Source organism: Toxorhynchites rutilus, chromosome 3, assembly GCF_029784135.1.
Source record: "Toxorhynchites rutilus septentrionalis strain SRP chromosome 3, ASM2978413v1, whole genome shotgun sequence".
Taxonomy (NCBI): Eukaryota; Metazoa; Arthropoda; class Insecta; order Diptera; family Culicidae; genus Toxorhynchites; species Toxorhynchites rutilus.
In genome coordinates, this window is record NC_073746.1 from 310105625 (window position 1) to 310122582 (window position 16958).

The 16958-nt window shown below is 42.5% G+C and overlaps 2 protein-coding genes across 2 annotated transcripts; both read right to left on the reverse strand.

Moving 5' to 3' along the window:
* Positions 1-11222: 11222 nt before the first annotated feature.
* LOC129774432 (uncharacterized) lies at positions 11223-13805 on the reverse strand. Its single transcript, XM_055778169.1, has one exon. The coding sequence runs from the start codon at positions 13803-13805 to the stop codon at positions 11223-11225; it is 2583 nt and encodes an 860-aa protein (XP_055634144.1).
* Positions 13806-13862: 57 nt separating this feature from the next.
* LOC129774433 (uncharacterized) lies at positions 13863-16286 on the reverse strand. Its single transcript, XM_055778170.1, has one exon. It carries the CDS (start codon positions 16284-16286, stop codon positions 13863-13865), a length of 2424 nt encoding a protein of 807 aa, XP_055634145.1.
* Positions 16287-16958: the final 672 nt, after the last annotated feature.

The window sequence follows — 16958 nt, forward strand, 5'->3', positions numbered from 1 at the left end:
CAGTGGATGACAGCCATCGGCGCCGTTGGATGGTTCCATGTTTTTACGGCTGTTTTCTTCTGTAGTCATCGAATTCATTGGCATGCCCGGGAGAGAAAGAAAATCTGTGAAAAAAAGTGTGGCCTAGTGGTAGAGAAATACAAAAAAAAACTGCCTGTAAACTTGACCAAACACTTCACACGGAGTTTAATTTAGTGGAAAACTTGCAACGTTTTCATTTTGCACTCGCATCGAACGGCGAAAACGCCGATGAAATGGGTTGGCATTTTCATTGGCTGGCAATGATGATGATTGTTTATGGCCAGAATCGGGACAAAGTTCTGCTTTCTCCGCTCGAATCATGAAGGGTTTTTTTGAAAAAACAGAAACTTTTCAACCAGTTGTACCCTTCCACACAATTATGAATCACTTTTGATGTTAAATTCAGGATCAATTCAATTCAGGATTTTGAACCAAGTGGTGGGAAAATTTCTCTGTCGTTCCAATTGAATTTTCCAGAAAATAGCAAGAATACAAATGCGAAAGTCATGGACAATCCTAATAGTTAATAAAAGCATTTTAATATGCAGGTTTGACAGCTGTAACATGCTATTAAAAATAATAAAATAATTTTCTCGTAGAGGGGATTCCAATGTACTTTTTGTTAGTTTTTATGATATTTTATGGTTAAACCGATTCAGAGACGATAGATGTAATTCATTGAGTAGAACGCCCAGTTGATGCCTCAAATGAAAAAAAAAATAATAACAAGATTAAATTTCTTCGTGATTTGATGTGTCATATTACACACTTCTCCTATAATGTTTCGGTTTATGCTAACTAGGATTGGACGATCTTTTCAAAAAGATCGATTTTGTCGAATCGATTTTCCAAACGGCGTAGGAATCGATCCATTGATTAAATCGGTACCAAAGAATCGATCTTTGCAGAATCGATCTTTGAAAAATTAAAAGATTTTTTTTTCGATTTATCTGCTTATCTATCTATCTTTCTATTTATCTATATATATAAAAATGGAGTGATGTCTGTCTGTCTGATTCTTATGGACTCGGAAACTACTGAACCGATCGACATGAAAATTGGTATGTAGGGGTTTTTGGGACCGGGGAAGGTTTTCGTGACAGTTTCAGACCCCTCTCCCCTATCTAAGGGGGGGGGGGCTGCCATACAAATGAAACCCAAATTTCAGCATTACTCGAGAATTAATCAAGCAAATGAAACCAAATTTGGCATGTGGAGGTTTTAGGGTGCAATAAATTAGTCTATGGTGGATAGATACTCCTCCTACCTCTATTAGGGGGGGGGGGGTGTGGTATTTTAGGGGGCACGAAACGTTTCTATGGTGAATAGACACTTCCCCCTCTATCTAAGGGGAGAAGTGGAGAGGGGTCTGTCTTTATTCTATCATATTTTCAGTATCAAACATTTATTCCACGTAGCGGAGAAACATATTATTTGCAAGTGGTTGAAAAATATTGAACGAGAATTGTGTCTGAAAATAATCTGATATTATAATGATGAGTTTTGGTAGAAGTACTAGGAATTTTTTAGTAAAAGATAAATTCAACGGGGTCGATTAGAAGATAAATCAATGAACAGTTCTGCGATTGGACTCATGAACTTGCGCTTAGTAAGAAAACGTGAATGTTTGAAGGTATTGATAACAAAAAACAAATTTTGGGCGGGACGAAGTTTGTCGGGTCAGCTAGTTCTATATAAATGTCGTTTTTTCTTTAAACAGGGAACACAAATTTCATATTTCTATTCAAACATTAAAAGCATTTTGTTTTGTTCCTCAGCATGAAGGACATAATGCATTCATGTTGTCCCGTCAGGCGGTCGTTTTATTAAATATTAGGCTGTCAAAAAAGTCCTGCGGTATTTCCGCGAGGTGTCGTTGTAAGCGCGTAGTTCTAGTTGTATTCATTGTATCGAGTCATACTTGTTGGAAAGGTATTTTTGCGCGCTATAATATAGTCCTTGACAGTGTTTTGTTTGGTTAAGTCGTTCGTGAGTTATAGTGTCGCAAATATGGAGCAAAATAAAGAGAAAATCCGACATATTTTACAGTACTACTATGACAAAGGCAAAAATGCATCTCAAGCTGCCAATAAAATTTGTGCAGTTTATGGACCCGATACAGTTTCCGTTTCCACCGCACAACGATGGTTTCAACGTTTTCGTTCTGGTGTAGAGGTCGTCGAAGATGCGCCACGCTCCGGAAGGCCTGACGTCGAAAATTGCGACAAAATCGCTGAATTAGCCGAGAAAGACCGGCATAGTAGCAGCCGTAGCATCGGCCAAGAGCTGGGGATAAGTCATCAAACCGTTATTAACCATTTGAAGACGTTGACGCAAAAAAACATCTTTGACCGTATCGACGCATGTGAATCGCTGCTGAATCGCAACAAAATCGACCCGTTTCTGAAGCGGATGGTGACTGGCGATGAAAAGTGGGTCACTTACGACAACGTGAAGCGCAAACGGTCGTGGTCGAAGCCCGCTGAAGCGGCTCAGACGGTGGCCAAGCCCTCATTAACGGCCAGGAAGGTTCTACTGTGTGTTTGGTGGGATTGTCAAGGAATAATCTATTATGAGCTGCTTCCCTATGGCCAAACGCTCAATTCGGACCTGTACTGCCAACAACTGGACCGCTTGAAGGTAGCACTCATGAAGAAGAGGCCATCTTTGATAAACAGAGGCCGCATTGTCTTCCATCAGAACAACGCCAGGCCACACACTTCTTTGGTGACGCGCCAGAAGCTCCGGGAGCTCGGATGGGAGGTTCTTTTGCATCCGCCGTATAGTCCGGACCTTGCACCAAGTGACTACCACCTGTTTTTGTCCATGGTGAACGAGTTAGGTAGTCAGAAGTTAGCTACAAAAGAGGCCTATGAAAATTGGCTATCCGAGTTTTTTGCCAATAAGGAAGCGAGCTTCTATAACAGGGGTATTATGAAGCTGGCATCTCGTTGGGAACAAGTCATCGAACAAAACGGCGCATATTTGACTTAAAACAGATGATTGTAACTAATTTTATGAACAAATGAAAATTCAAAAAAAAATACCGCAGGACTTTTTTGACAGCCTAATAAATTTATTGAAAAAGCATTATTAGATTCAACAACAGCCCAAAACGATACCGCTCAGAACTCAGCTTACACTGATCCCATAAAAGCCAATCGTGCCATACATCTGTCATTTAGTCGAAGCCGATTCTTGATTTTGGTGCCAGTTCTAAAAATCAACCTTTCGCCTGTAATTGATGTCAACATCAGGTCCAGTGATCCTATACGCAACTAGTTACAGTACATCCCCTTCGTAGCTGCCACTAGTTCTACCTGTCAGCATTTGTACAGAAATAAATCGTAGAAGAAGCGATCCAAATGTTTACATTATGTTTCAAAAAAAAGTGATTTGTCTTTTGGTGAGATAAAAATGACCTTTGGTGTGATAAAAAATCGAAGTATACTGAAAATCAACAAATCTACAAAAAGTATTTCTAAGATCGAAAAGATCGAAAGCAAAAAAAAAAACGATTTTCTCGAGTACAAAAGATCGATCCAAAAAATCGAAAATCGGATTAGAAAAGATCGATCCGCTATGAATCGATCCGAGATCGCCCAATCCTGATGCTAACAAGCCGAATATCATAGTAGAATTTAGAACCAAGATTAGATTCAAAGTGGTGGCAATATTGCCATAGATTCTGATAAACGTAAGGCTGGATGCCACAAAATGAGTAACGACGATCATTATATTGAGATAGTTTTCAGAAAAATACATTTGGGGTAATTTTTAAAAATTTTACAAGATTTTTCTATATTTTTAAATTTATTCTGTATTATCCAGATGAAAATATTTTGTATGACAGTCTAGAATGATACAAGAAATAAAATTTGGTTGCTGAATAAGCATCGAGGAAATCAGAATTATGAAGCAAAAAAAAAAGGAATGGATAATACCTCCTTCAAACGTTCTTAGGGAAGAAAATCAATAATGTATGAGAGTTATAATCTTAATTTGCTACGCAAATGAAGTGAAAAATTCACAATTGAAAAAATATCAACGCGAACAGTATTCTGGAGTGGTGTGAGCTTTCGTGGCAGACTAGGTTTTTTTTGGTTCCACGGCTCATCCGGAACAAATTTGGGGACAATTTTGCGCGTCATGTCGAATTTATCCCCCATTTGAGAATTGGTTCTAAAAAATCCTTTCCGTTTATCACAAAAAAGGCGCAGAGAAATGAAAATCACCCTTCCACGGATTAATTTATTCCCGAGTATCCATTGCAGGGAGTTTTATCTTGACGAGTTGCTCGTCTATTGTCGGGTTGGAACCAAACATCGCAGGGCTGTAGCACAGTGAAACCGTATACATAGAAATATAAAACATAGAAAATCGATGTTGAAGGAACACTTGATATATTTACTAGTTTACGTATGATTCTCATTTGTTGAACTATCATAAAATTAAATTTCTGAATTCACCACTGATCTTACCGCCCACTTACCCCCACCCACAGTTTAGCGGTTGATGAGCACCATGTTCCACATTTTCCTTTTCGCCACTGAAAACATCCACCTCCATCTACTTGTTCAGCAGCCTTCGGCGGACAATGCGTTCGCCAAGTGAAAATATGCTTCCGCCGCTCTGCCTGCGCCTGTTGGCATTTGAATCAAATGATTCTTTTTTTTTGTCACGAGCTTTGGTTGGCCAGAAGGAGAGAAAGCGGGGTAAAAAATCAGGCACTCGTCGGATGTCCCTCAAGGGATTTCTCATTCCGGCGCCACGTGGTGCGATAATTCCAGCGGTAGGTGTCAACGAAGAGAGTGTTGAATGTATCAAATTCATGAATATTCAACGAGATGTTTTATTTTGTACTCCAATAGGATGAGAGCTTTAGAGAGCGCCGCGATGTGTGATTTAAAACAATTATAAAAATGAAATTAAAAGAAGTGGAATTTAATTATCCGAAAAATGTAAAATATTTAATGCATTCCTCGTTCCCGAGCAGGATTTTTTGCGTACGCGTTCATTTTGAGTGATGTGTGCGAAATAGATCTGGACTCATTCAGATACTGGCATGGAAAAAAATTGAGCGGAAAACGAATGATAACAATGGTGATATCTCCATTTCCTCGCAGCAAATATTTTTTTCGCATGCAAATCTCTAGACTATAGACAATCCATTGTCATCCTGTTCCCGTTGCCTGGGAGATAATCTATATCACATCCATGTACCATCCATGCCAGTCGCGATTTTTCGCGCTGCTTTACTTCTCCATCGACAAAAAAAAAGCAACCATCATTCATCACACGTTCGCGATACGCCGCTTCCAACATTCCCGGAAAAATCTGTTGAATTTTCAATCAGAAACAATTACCTTATCCTCCGTCAAAGGGACGCGATATTTCGTTCTTCGTTTTTTTTTGCATCTTTCACTACTCAGGAAAATTGAAACCTCCCCCTCTTCCACGAAGCATCAGCTAACGATGATACACATCACTCAAAACCATCAGCTCGGATTGAAGGCAGAGAATGACAGAAAAAAAGTTTCCATCGCCGCTTCCCATTATCATCGTATTAAACCCCTCCCCCTCCAGAACCATTCTTGCCGGATCCGAGAGGATGAGAAACAATCAGACAATTGTAATGCGGCTGCTTCGCGTGGTTAGCGCTTCTTTCTACATCCTCCGCTGGTTACGGTGAGTTACTTGTTGGGTATCGAGGAAAACCTGGAAGCTGTGTTTGTCCCTGCATGAAGCTTTGACTATGAGTTGCCTTTCCGTAAACTCGCAGAAGACCTCGGCTCAGCACACTAGTTTATGTAAGTGTAACCGGAAACCTCCGACAGCGTTTCACTTACAATACTTCGTGAATCTGGAAATTTTTCGTGACAATGTTTCACAGGTCTCAAAAATGTCTTCGAAATATGACCCTTGGATAGCAATACATTGCTCATAGCAAGGCGCCTAGAAGTATATTCCAAGACGGGTCTATGGTACTAGGTGAAGCCGTTTCGTCACTAAGTTGGTTAGGGGAGCGGTATATGAAAACAGTACGGAAGAAAGCAGAAGGGGAATTTTTTCCTTGAAGTGTGAAAGAGACAGACTGATCACGAGCGAGCTTGGGCACAAGCGTATTGTGTTTTGTTTACAAACAAAACACAGTTGACTTCCGAGATGGCTGAAGAGTGGTTTTAGCAAGTTGGCCCACCTTAGGATATACTTCTAGGCGCCTTGGCTCATAGGATCGCTGAAAACTGATTCAGGAACCTCGTCGTAAATGCGTGGACTGTTGGAATCGTGTCTAATCGTTACCGTGTTGATTTGCACGAGTATAACATTATTCCAATGATTATTTTTTGCCTTTTTATTTGAATATGATTTCTAGTATATATGCCCACCTCGGCTGACCCGTAGAAAGTTCAATAGGGGACAACGTGGCGGATGTTGTCTTTCAAGGAGTCAATCGTCTGCGTTTTATCGGATTATTAGACCAAAAACTTCGCATGAATATAAAGCCGAATAGGCTTTTTGTTTGCAAAATATCAAATTCCCCCGCGATTAATTAATCCGCACAAAAGTTCTGAAACCCCGACATGGTTGGGTACAACGATCGGAAAGGAATTGGCAAGTGATGTTCCAGCTCAACTGCAGATTGCAGTTGAGCTGGAACATCACTTGCACTGAGTGCAGATCGATTCGCGAAGTACTCGCGTAGTTGTTGTACTTGGGTAACACACAGTGCAGAAATGTTAACGATTCCAAGCCCTTTTTCTTTACGTTGTAGTGTCACACTGTGTGTTCAGTGTTGATGACTTTCTGAATACTTTCCTCCTCCACCTCTCAAAGTCTTCTAGGTCAGTTTTGCTTCATTGAACAACAGGGGAACCGAGAATGTGTTGATCGCACGTACCTCGTCGTAACACGTACGTACCTTGTTCGGGGAACTTCAGGACACAGTTTTCTCGACCCTCTCAGCTTTTGATGTCTTGATGTCGGCGAATTCGAGTGAGCTGGCGGAATCCAAGATATTTATAAGATTCGTCACGAACCGTGTCTCTCATGAACTCGTTATTGTAGACATCGTAGCCTCCGAATTCGGTAAGTTGTCCTTTTAGCAGATGGCAAAGTAGAACTTGTCTAGGCCAAATTCCATGCCGATGCTGCTTATAAGACACTGACGTAGATCAGCGTAGACCTTGAGAACATCCATGTAGAAGTTATGGGTCACTTCTTCGTGATCGCCGTTGCCATACTTTATCCAGGGTGTCGACTCAATATACGAAAAAAATCCCTGACATTCCCTGATTTTCCAGTAATTTTTCCGAAAAATTCCAGATGTAGACTAGTAATCAAATTCTCTATAAGTACCTTAGCTATAGCTCCTAAAACATTTAGTTAGCTTAAATAATGAAATTTAAGAACATCAGTCGATATATTCCAATAATTAATTGAGTTAAACGACAACTGAGAAGTGTCGTAAAAAATTAAAAAATGGATTTATCGATACAGTTCAAAGTTATCTTGAAGGAGTCCTAAATACTAGTACAAAATGAGACATTTTCATTTTTATTCGGATCAATTTTATGAAACTGTTACAATTTTAACGAAATGCTCTATCTTGCAATTTTTCGTCTCAGTTCTGCGCATTTTCCCAAATTTTCTTCGTTATACCTCCAGAGATTCCGCTTCTGTTTCCCGTAGTCGTTCCATTAACTTTGATTATTATGACGATAAAGAGAATGAGAATGTCGAACTAGTTGAATTAACTAGCTGCACATTTTTATTGATGCTATCTTTCCAAAGTGAAGTATAGCATCATAAACTTGTCGCACAGCACAACCGTTTTTTTCCTACAAGTTTTCATGAAAATGACCCTCTCCCCCTTATGTTACGTAACGCTAATCTCTACACAAAGTCAATGTCGTTCGTTCAACATAAAAATATAGATATCTGCCCAGGTCGGAATCAAATGTTCTTACAGAAGTTCCTTATATGCAAATAGTGACATCGGAAGAACTTTCGACAAGTTCATAGAATTTTGAACAAACATAGTTGGAAAATTAATGCTGACATCAATTGGGATTGGTACTTTCAGCCCATCTGGTGTTGAGCTAAGAGGAATATGGACTGACACATCAGCTAACGATTCCCCTGCACAGTTAAAATGTTTCGTTTCATGATCATGAGGAAGTATTGAACCTACTAACTCCCGGGAAAAAGGAGCCATCCGACTTTCAACATTTGAATGCACTGCGTCCTGGAGCATTTGTAGTATTGGCGTATTGGATCAAGATTCAGTTGATTAAAATGATAAATCGAATATAAAGCTTTTTAAACGGTTTCTCGTTTGGTTCTCCATCCACAATATTTATGGTTACTGACTTGATTGTTCCTTGAAGTTAAATAATCTCGAATTTGGGCAGCTCGCTCATCCTTTTAAAATCGAGCCCATGAGAAAATGCGTTCAAAGAACAGTGCCTTCCTGAACGAACTGCAACGTACAATGGACCGCTGTACTAAACTACTTCAGCATGATCAAGGTGCCCTAGCATTCTGCCATAACAGATGGAATAAACTTTTGTTTAGAAAGATCCCTGACAGCCATGACAAAATCAAGATCTGCGTTTTTACTCTAAAAAAATCTTTTTATTTTTGCAATTTCTCAAAAAATCTGTATTATGTTTAGAAGTTCAATGTTTATGCATAATTTTAGAAATTATTGATTAGACGATGTTGATGGTATCCACGTAATGCCAGGAAACATATAAAGGGTGTGTCACATCAAATTGCATCACGGAAAAAACGCTGTAGAAATTCGCCCAGTAGACCTATCTTTTTGAAAATTTTAGACAGTAAAATAAAAACTATTAAACAACTTTTGGCATTTTCTTTTTATTCATACTTCGAGCCCAAGCCCGTATGCTCGCACCTTCCTCTTTACCCCGTCCATATGGTTCTGTACAACGTCAGGTTGTAGTTTTTTTTTAACAAAAATCTATTTTCTCTTGAAGTCCGCCTCCGATTTGACAACTTTTGGGTTCTTCCGGAGGGCCTGCTTCATAATCGCCCTATATTTCTCTATTGGGCGAAGCTCCGGCGCGTTGGGCAGGTTCATTTCCGTTGGCACGAAGGTGACCCCGTTGGCTTCGTACCACTCCAACACGTCCTTTGAATAGTGGCAAGAAGCGAGATCCGGCCAGAAGATGGTCGGGCCCTCGTGCTGCTTCAATAGTGGTAGTAAGCGCTTCTGTAGGCACTCCTTAAGGTAAACCTGCCCGTTTACCGTGCCGGTTATCACGAAGGGGGCGCTCCGCTTTCCGCAAGAGCAGATCGCTTGCCACACCATGTACTTTTTGGCAAACTTGGATAGTTTCTGCTTGCGAATCTCCTCCGGAACGCTGAATTTGTCCTCTACGGAGAAGAACAACAGGCCCGGCAGCTGACGAAAGTCCGCTTTGACGTAGGTTTCGTCGTCCATTACCAGGCAATGCGGCTTCGTCAGCATTTCGATGTACAGCTTTCGGGCTCGCGTCTTCCCCACCATGTTTTGCCTTTCGTCGCGGTTAGGAGCCTTCTGAACCTTGTATGTACGCAGGCCCTCCCGCTGCTTGGTCCGCTGGACGAATGAACCTGACAAATTCAGATTATTGGCGACATCCCGGACCGAACTTCTCTGATCACGTCTAAACTGTTTAACTACGCGCTTGTGATCTTTTTCACTGACGGAGCATCCATTTTTGCCGTTCTTCACCTTCCGGTCGATGGTTAGGTTCTCGAAGTATCGTTTTAGTACTATGCTGACCGTAGATTGGACGGTTCCCAGCATCTTACCGATGTCCCGATGTGACAACTCCGGATTCTCGAAATGAGTGCGCAAGATTAATTCACGACGCTCTTTTTCGTTCGACGACATTTTTCCAAATTTACGAAAAATTGACAGTGAAGCATGGCCAACGTGATCTATACACTCTTATCTGATTATAAGCGAAAGCTGAAGATATAATTCCTACACTGAGAGGAAAATTTAGTAAATATCACGAATTTTTTGGTACATTTACCAATTCTCTAGTCATTTTCTACCCTACCAATCATTGGTACATGTTACGAAAGAAAAATGGTAGGAAAAAATGTCAAACAAACTGCGATTTGTTGGTCCAACATTGGTGCAATATCAGTGAAAATGTTGCTTCTCATTTGTGATGATTACCTATCAGGGATTATGAAAATATTTTTTAATAATTATTTTTAATTCAAAAAATATATTTGATTACATTTAACTCCACGTACTTAGAATACATTATACTAATAACATATAACTTATTCTATAAACAGTATCAATTATTCTACAATATAAAAATTATCATTGTGAATAATAATAACAGTACTTAATAACATCAATTATTCTATGAGCAGCGTACAAGGGGAAAATTACTATCGCAGCCTCAACCACATCAATTTCATATGCAATTCCAAAGTCTCGAGTACTCGAAAAAGTTTCCGTTCCTCTTCCTGCTTCATCGCTCTGGTTTGCATTATTTAGGGACGGGGATAGCTGATTAACAGAGTGTCGGTAGCACAGCACGTTTCATCCGTATTTTGTTCTCTCGTGTCTCCATGAACAAAGGAAAAACATATTGTTGCGACAGCAATCAAAAGGCAACTCACCGTTTTTGTTAGCGATACTTTAATATATGCTTCAAACTAAAATAATAATTTAATTTAGATCTACAGAATTCATATTAAATATCTGTGCTTACAATTCAGTGATTTCTTCTATTCTAGCCTTTTCAATTGGCCTGTCCAGCTTCCGTTTCGGTTATGCCCTAAATATTTGTATGATACATTAGGAACATCTAACGACAAATTCATTTTCTTACCTTCACAAATCAGTAAGTTGATTTACAAAGTAAAAGATTCAGATTTATAACAAGAATAACTTAAAAACTGTTTCACACAAAAAGCCTTCTGCACGCTAGAGATGATTTTTCCACACGAGCTTGCTGCGATCGTACGCAAACAATTGATCAATGGTAACTAGCTCGATGGTACCGTAACATCCTCCCCCTGGTGCTTCCCATAGTCCTTAGGGACAGCACTTCGATCATTTACGTCGAGCACTGCTAGCCTTGAAGTAGGACGCCTGAAGATTCCCTGTCTTGTTTGCACGGAAGCCTGTCGAACCTTGCCATCTGCTCCTTGGAAGATTTGTATCAAAGTGATTTCTTCTCCTTAGGTTTTTCGCCATCTGCAACCAATACCAAGTCACCAACTTGCAAAGGTTTGGTTTCGTCGAACCATTTCGGCTGTCTTCTGATGACTGGCAGATACTCTACCAGAAAGCGTTGCCAGAATTTGTGCACCTGCTGCTGAATACTATTCCAATTCTCTCGAAGGCTTCTTTGAGAATTCCCCATATCAACACTGCTGCACTTCGATCCACTGGATGACATGATCAAGAAATGATTCGGTGTCAAGGCTTCAGTCTCCTCAGAATCCAATGGTAAATATGTCAGAGGTCTCGAGTTGACAATACTTTCTGCCTCCACAATCAGTGTAAGCAGCTCCTCATCCGTCAACTTCCCTTCGGTATATGCATCTTCCATAGCCAACTTTACTGACCGCACCAACCTTTCCCAAGCTCCTCCCATATGTGGAGCCCCGGGAGGAATGAAACTCCACTTCATTGTGGTGCTGGTGAACGTTTCCGATAGTTCCTTGTCTATCTGCGCTCGGAGAACTCGCTCCGCACCTTGAAAATTTGTACCGTTGTCACTAAATATTTCAGCCGGTGATCCTCGACGGCCGAGGAATCTTCGTATGCAAGAAATGCAGGAAGCTGTCGATAAACTGTAGGCAATTTCGAGGTGGACAGCTCGAACTGTAAGACACGTGAATAGGGCAATCCACCTTTTCACGTTTGATCTCCCCACTTTCGTTAAGAACGGACCAAAATAATCCAGCCCTACGTACGTAAACGGACGACAATGCAACGCCAGTCGAGCTGGTGGAAGAGCGGCCATGGGTGGGTTGTATGGACGTGCCTTGCGGATTTTACAGAGCTGGCATTTATATGCAATCGTTTTTACGATCCGACGTAAATTCGGAATAACGTAATGCTGACGGAGCTCATTAACGATGGTTTCGTTATTCGCGTGTCGGTAGCGTCGATGATAGTTCTCTACCAGAAGACTCACTGCTCGGTGCTTGGAGGGCAATATTATGGGAAATCGGGAATCGTAAGAAACATCTTTTGCAGCAATTATGCGGCTTCGCTGCCGCAACAAGCCTACGTCATCCATTACAGGCATCAACTTGTAGATCTTGCTTTTTCGATTGACAAACACCTGATTGCTCATCGCCTTAGACTTTTCGAGGGTCGCCATTTCATCCGCATAGCTTTCTCTCTGCGCAAGCTTGAAGATGGTTCGCTCTGCATTGAGTAGCTCGGGTTGTGAAAGTGATCCTCGCAGCCTCCGGTTTGGATTCCGGATGTTGAATAGGTACCGAAGAACATAAGCTGTGGTACGTAGCATCCACTTCCACGATGAAAATCGTTGGAAGTCTAGTACTGGTTCAGCTGCAAAATGATATAACACCGAAGGTCTGGCATCTTCGGCTGTAGCTACTAACGGCTCCATTCTTTCCGGCCATTCTTCTGCTGGACTTCGCAGGAAATCTGGCCCGGTGAACCATCGGCTCTCCTGGTTAAAATAAGGACCTCGACCCCACTTAGTTGCTTCGTCCGCTGGGTTTAGTTTGGACGGAACCCACCTCCACTCATTGACATTCGTATTCTCCAGAATTTCTCCTACCCGATGAGCTACAAAGGGTTTGTAGCGTCTTGGATCCGACCGAATCCATGACAGTGCTGTCATTGAGTCTGTCCAAAGAAACCTTCTAGTAAATTCAATAGGATGATTTTCTTGAATAAACTTCAGTAAACGCGTTCCTAGTACACATCCTTGCAGTTCCAGCCTAGGAATGGACATCGGTATCAACGGAGCTACCTTGTTTTTTCCAGCAATCAAGACACAATCGAGAACATCGCCAACTATAGCCGTTCGTATGTACACAGCACAGGAATAAGCAATTTCACTAGCATCGACGAACACGTGAATCTGGGCTCCTTCGTACGTCGATTCAGTGGCTCGTTGAAAATAACACCTGGGAATCCTGACGGTTGAAATAAATTCTATCATCTTGATCCATCGCTTCCAATGTTCGAACACCTCATCGCATATGGCTCGCCACTCCGTTCCAGCTCGCCACAACTCTTGAATTAGCACTTTACCATGAATTATGAACGGTGCAAGAAGCCCTAGAGGATCGAATAGGGACATAACACACCGCAAAACTTGACGTTTGGTTGGTCGAGCGTCACTTCCCAGAAGGTTCTTCACTTCCTTGCTCATGCGGGTGGAGAAACTTAGTTCATCCGATCTTGACGACCATAGCATTCCTAGTACTCTATCAACTTGTTCGCCACTTTCTAAGTTCAGGTTCTTGCTCTCTACTTCCGCTGGTTCTCCGAGTACAGTCAGGACCTTTTCACTATTTGATCTCCAATTCCGTAGATGAAACCCGCCGTTGTAGTGAACTAGTCGTACTTCCGATGAAATTTTCTCTGCTTCAGCTTCAGTGCTAAAACTGTCGAGATAATCGTCGACGTAATGGCTCTTCAATATCGCTTCGACGGCCCTTGGATACTGCTGATTATGTTCTTTGGCGTTCATATTTTTCACATATTGCGCGGAGGCAGCCGAGCATGTCGCTCCGAACGTCGCAACATCCATTAGGTAAATCTCAGCTGGACTACCTCGTGTGTCACTCCACAGGAATCGCAATGAATTCTAATCGCATGATATGATTCTCAACTGATGGAACATCTGTTCTATATCTGCACTAACTGCTATGGAGTACATACGAAATCGGAACAAGACAGCAGGCAATAGTGTCAGTTGATCTGGTCCTTTCAGTAATACACTGTTCAAAAATACACCAGAGACCTTGGCCGCCGCGTCCCAAACAAGGCGTACCTTTCCAGGCTTGTTTGGATTCGTTACTGCTCCTAATGGTAAAAACCAAATTTTCCTGGGATCAGTATTCTCCAACTCAGCAGGAGTCGCTCGATGTGCGTAACCTTTTTTCACATAATCTTCCATTTGACGACTGATATTCTCGCGAAGATCCGGATTGCGGTCCATTCTTCGTTGAAGACACTGATACCGATGCAACGCCATGCTGTAACTATCGGGTAACTCAATGTCGTCATTTGCCCAGAGAAGTCCTGTTTCGAAGTGCCTTCCGATACGCTTCGTTGTTTTTTCTAATAGTTCTTGAGCTCGCTGTTCCTCCGCGCTAGGACAGATCCCGATTTGCCTTACTCCGTTGTCCTCTACTGCGAAAAACTGTTTGACTGTTTCGTGTAATTCGTCGTTTCCCGTACATCCGCAAATATGGAAGCTGAATCCTTCATTGGCTCGTGAATCTCGTCTTCCATAGATGCACCAACCTAATCGTGTTTTTACGGCAATTGGCCCAGATCCATCGCCTTCTCTTGTCTTCAACGGCACAGCAAGTTTCAAATTGTCTAATCCAATCAAAAGCTCTGGTTTAGCGTTACGATAGCTTTGAAACGGCAGTTGTTCGAGGTAAGCGAATCTCTTTGCGGCCTCCTCAAAGTCGAAAGATTGCGTTGGGAGGTCCAAACTATTAACCGTACGAGCATTTACCAACTGGTAACGGCGTTGCTGATGCACACCGGATATTGCGATCGTCACAGTCTGCGACTCCTTCTCTATGCGTGACGTGTTTCCCGTCCACCGCAGGCAAAGTGGATGTGGATTTCCTGTCAACCCTAGTTGCGCCACCAGTGCACCCTCAATAAGAGTCAATGACGAGCCTTCATCCAGAAAAGCGAAGGTGTTGATTTTCCCCGTCTTTCCATATAGCGTCACAGGTACTATACGGAACAGAACAACGGAATCCAAAAGTCGATGAATGTGATTATTCGCCACTTGAGTTGTAGGAGTCGTTGATTTTCCGTGAAGCAAAGGATGATGCTTAAACTGACAACCATTCACGTTGCACTTGCTGTTACTACGACATGCTCTTCTACCATGATCAAACAGACATATTTGACACAGCTTCAGTGTTCGAATTCGTCGCCAACGATCATCAATGGAGAGCGCTCCGAACGCATGGCACTCACGAAGCTTGTGACCCTCCTTTCCGCAATGCAAACATCCACTAGGCTTGGATTGTGCCGTCGTCGAAGCAGGTGTCTCTTCAACATTAGCCAAGTGTGAATTAACGTACGTTTTCATTCTCTCTCTGCCACTGCTTTTCCGGGAATCCGAATCATACAGGACTACACTTGACGCATCCTGCATTACTCCCGTCATGTACTCGCTGAACTTTTTCAGGTCTACCACTGGTCGTCCACGTTTAAAGCCGGCCCACATCAGCTTCTGATCCGCGGGTAACTTCCCGACAAGCTCTTGCAGAAGAGTTGGGTTTGATAAGTGCGCTGTTTCATTCGCTGCCTCAATATGATCACACAATTCTTGAACAACCATCGCGTACTCGATAAGGGCTTCCAGCTTATCTCCACGAGGAGCGGGAGTTGCTCGGACCTTCTGCAACAAAGCGTTGATTAGCAGCTCTGGACGTCCGTATCTCATACGTAATGCCTCAATCACTTGTGGAACCGCTGTCGGGAAAACAAGACGACTTCGAACACACTCCAGCGCTCGACCACGCAGGCATCGTTGGAGGCGAACCATGTTTTCTCCTTCTGTATACCCACATGTCTTCGTCGTGTATTCAAAATTGGATATAAATATCGGCCATTCAGCTGGATCTTCAGAAAACGTTGGAAGATCACGAGCTAAAGATTGACGTGAGGTGAGCTGACGCTGTGTGGGCATCAGTTCTTGCTCGTTTGGATTCGAACTTAGCTGTACAAATTCAGAAGTTGTGGGGTCATGCGCTGGACGCTGCTGACTTGAATAATCCTGCTGTAGAGGTTCCTGCATCGAACAATGCTGCCTCGGAGGATGATAAATCGGAGGTTTCATTGTCGGTGAATGCTGCATAAGAGAATGACGCACTGGAAGTTGCTGTACCACAGGATTATACAGCGGAAAATGTTGCTTCTCAGGAATATGCCCAACTGGAGATTGCTGGCTCGAAAACTGTTGCATCATGTGCGGCTGCTGCGCTGAGGGCTGCTGACGCTCGGAATACTGCTGCTGGAGGAGAGACTTTTGCATACTCTTTCGGAACGGCTCCAAGTGCCACCGCACCAGATGATACGAATACGTCCTAATTTTCTGGGTGCCCCTGCACATTCTGCAATCCTACCTCAATCGCTGACGATGGCCCCGTTGCTAAGCGACGTACGGTGCAATGCATCCCTTCAAAATTATGCCTATCCAATTGCTGTTGATAAGCCTCTGATTCCTCAAGACACTCCTCCATCTTTGCTCGCAAATCTCGAACTAGATCGATGGCTGTTCGTTCAACACCAGCTCTTCTCAGTGAGGGCAGTGGAAGCGAACCCACATTTCCAGTGGTGTTGAGTGTTGGTGTGTTTCGACGACGAAGCGGAGAAATGTGCGTTTCAGTACCAGAACCCATCTGGATAGGATGAGAATTATGCTGCTGGATCGTTGAAGCTGCTAGCGTTCGATGTGCTGCGCTCGTTTGCGAATCCGCGCTACTCTCGACCCACTCCTGGATTCTTCTCATGCTGACTGCGTGGCTCTCACGGCTCCTTTTCTCCTCTTCTGCAGCAATGGCGACATCCAACATGTTTTGCTGTTCCTTCAGGAACTTCTTCTCTAACTCGATTTCCATGCGTTGCTTCTCTAGTTCTTGACGTTCACGCAGTCGTGCCATGGTGTCCGGGAGTCGAACGATGACTCATTGTGAATTTTTGAAGT

Excerpts from the sequence above, each read along its gene's own strand:
- LOC129774432 (XM_055778169.1), bottom strand. The coding sequence starts at position 13,805 with ATGGATGTTGCGACGTTCGGAGCGACATGCTCGGCTGCCTCCGCGCAA.
- LOC129774433 (XM_055778170.1), bottom strand. The coding sequence starts at position 16,286 with ATGCAAAAGTCTCTCCTCCAGCAGCAGTATTCCGAGCGTCAGCAGCCC.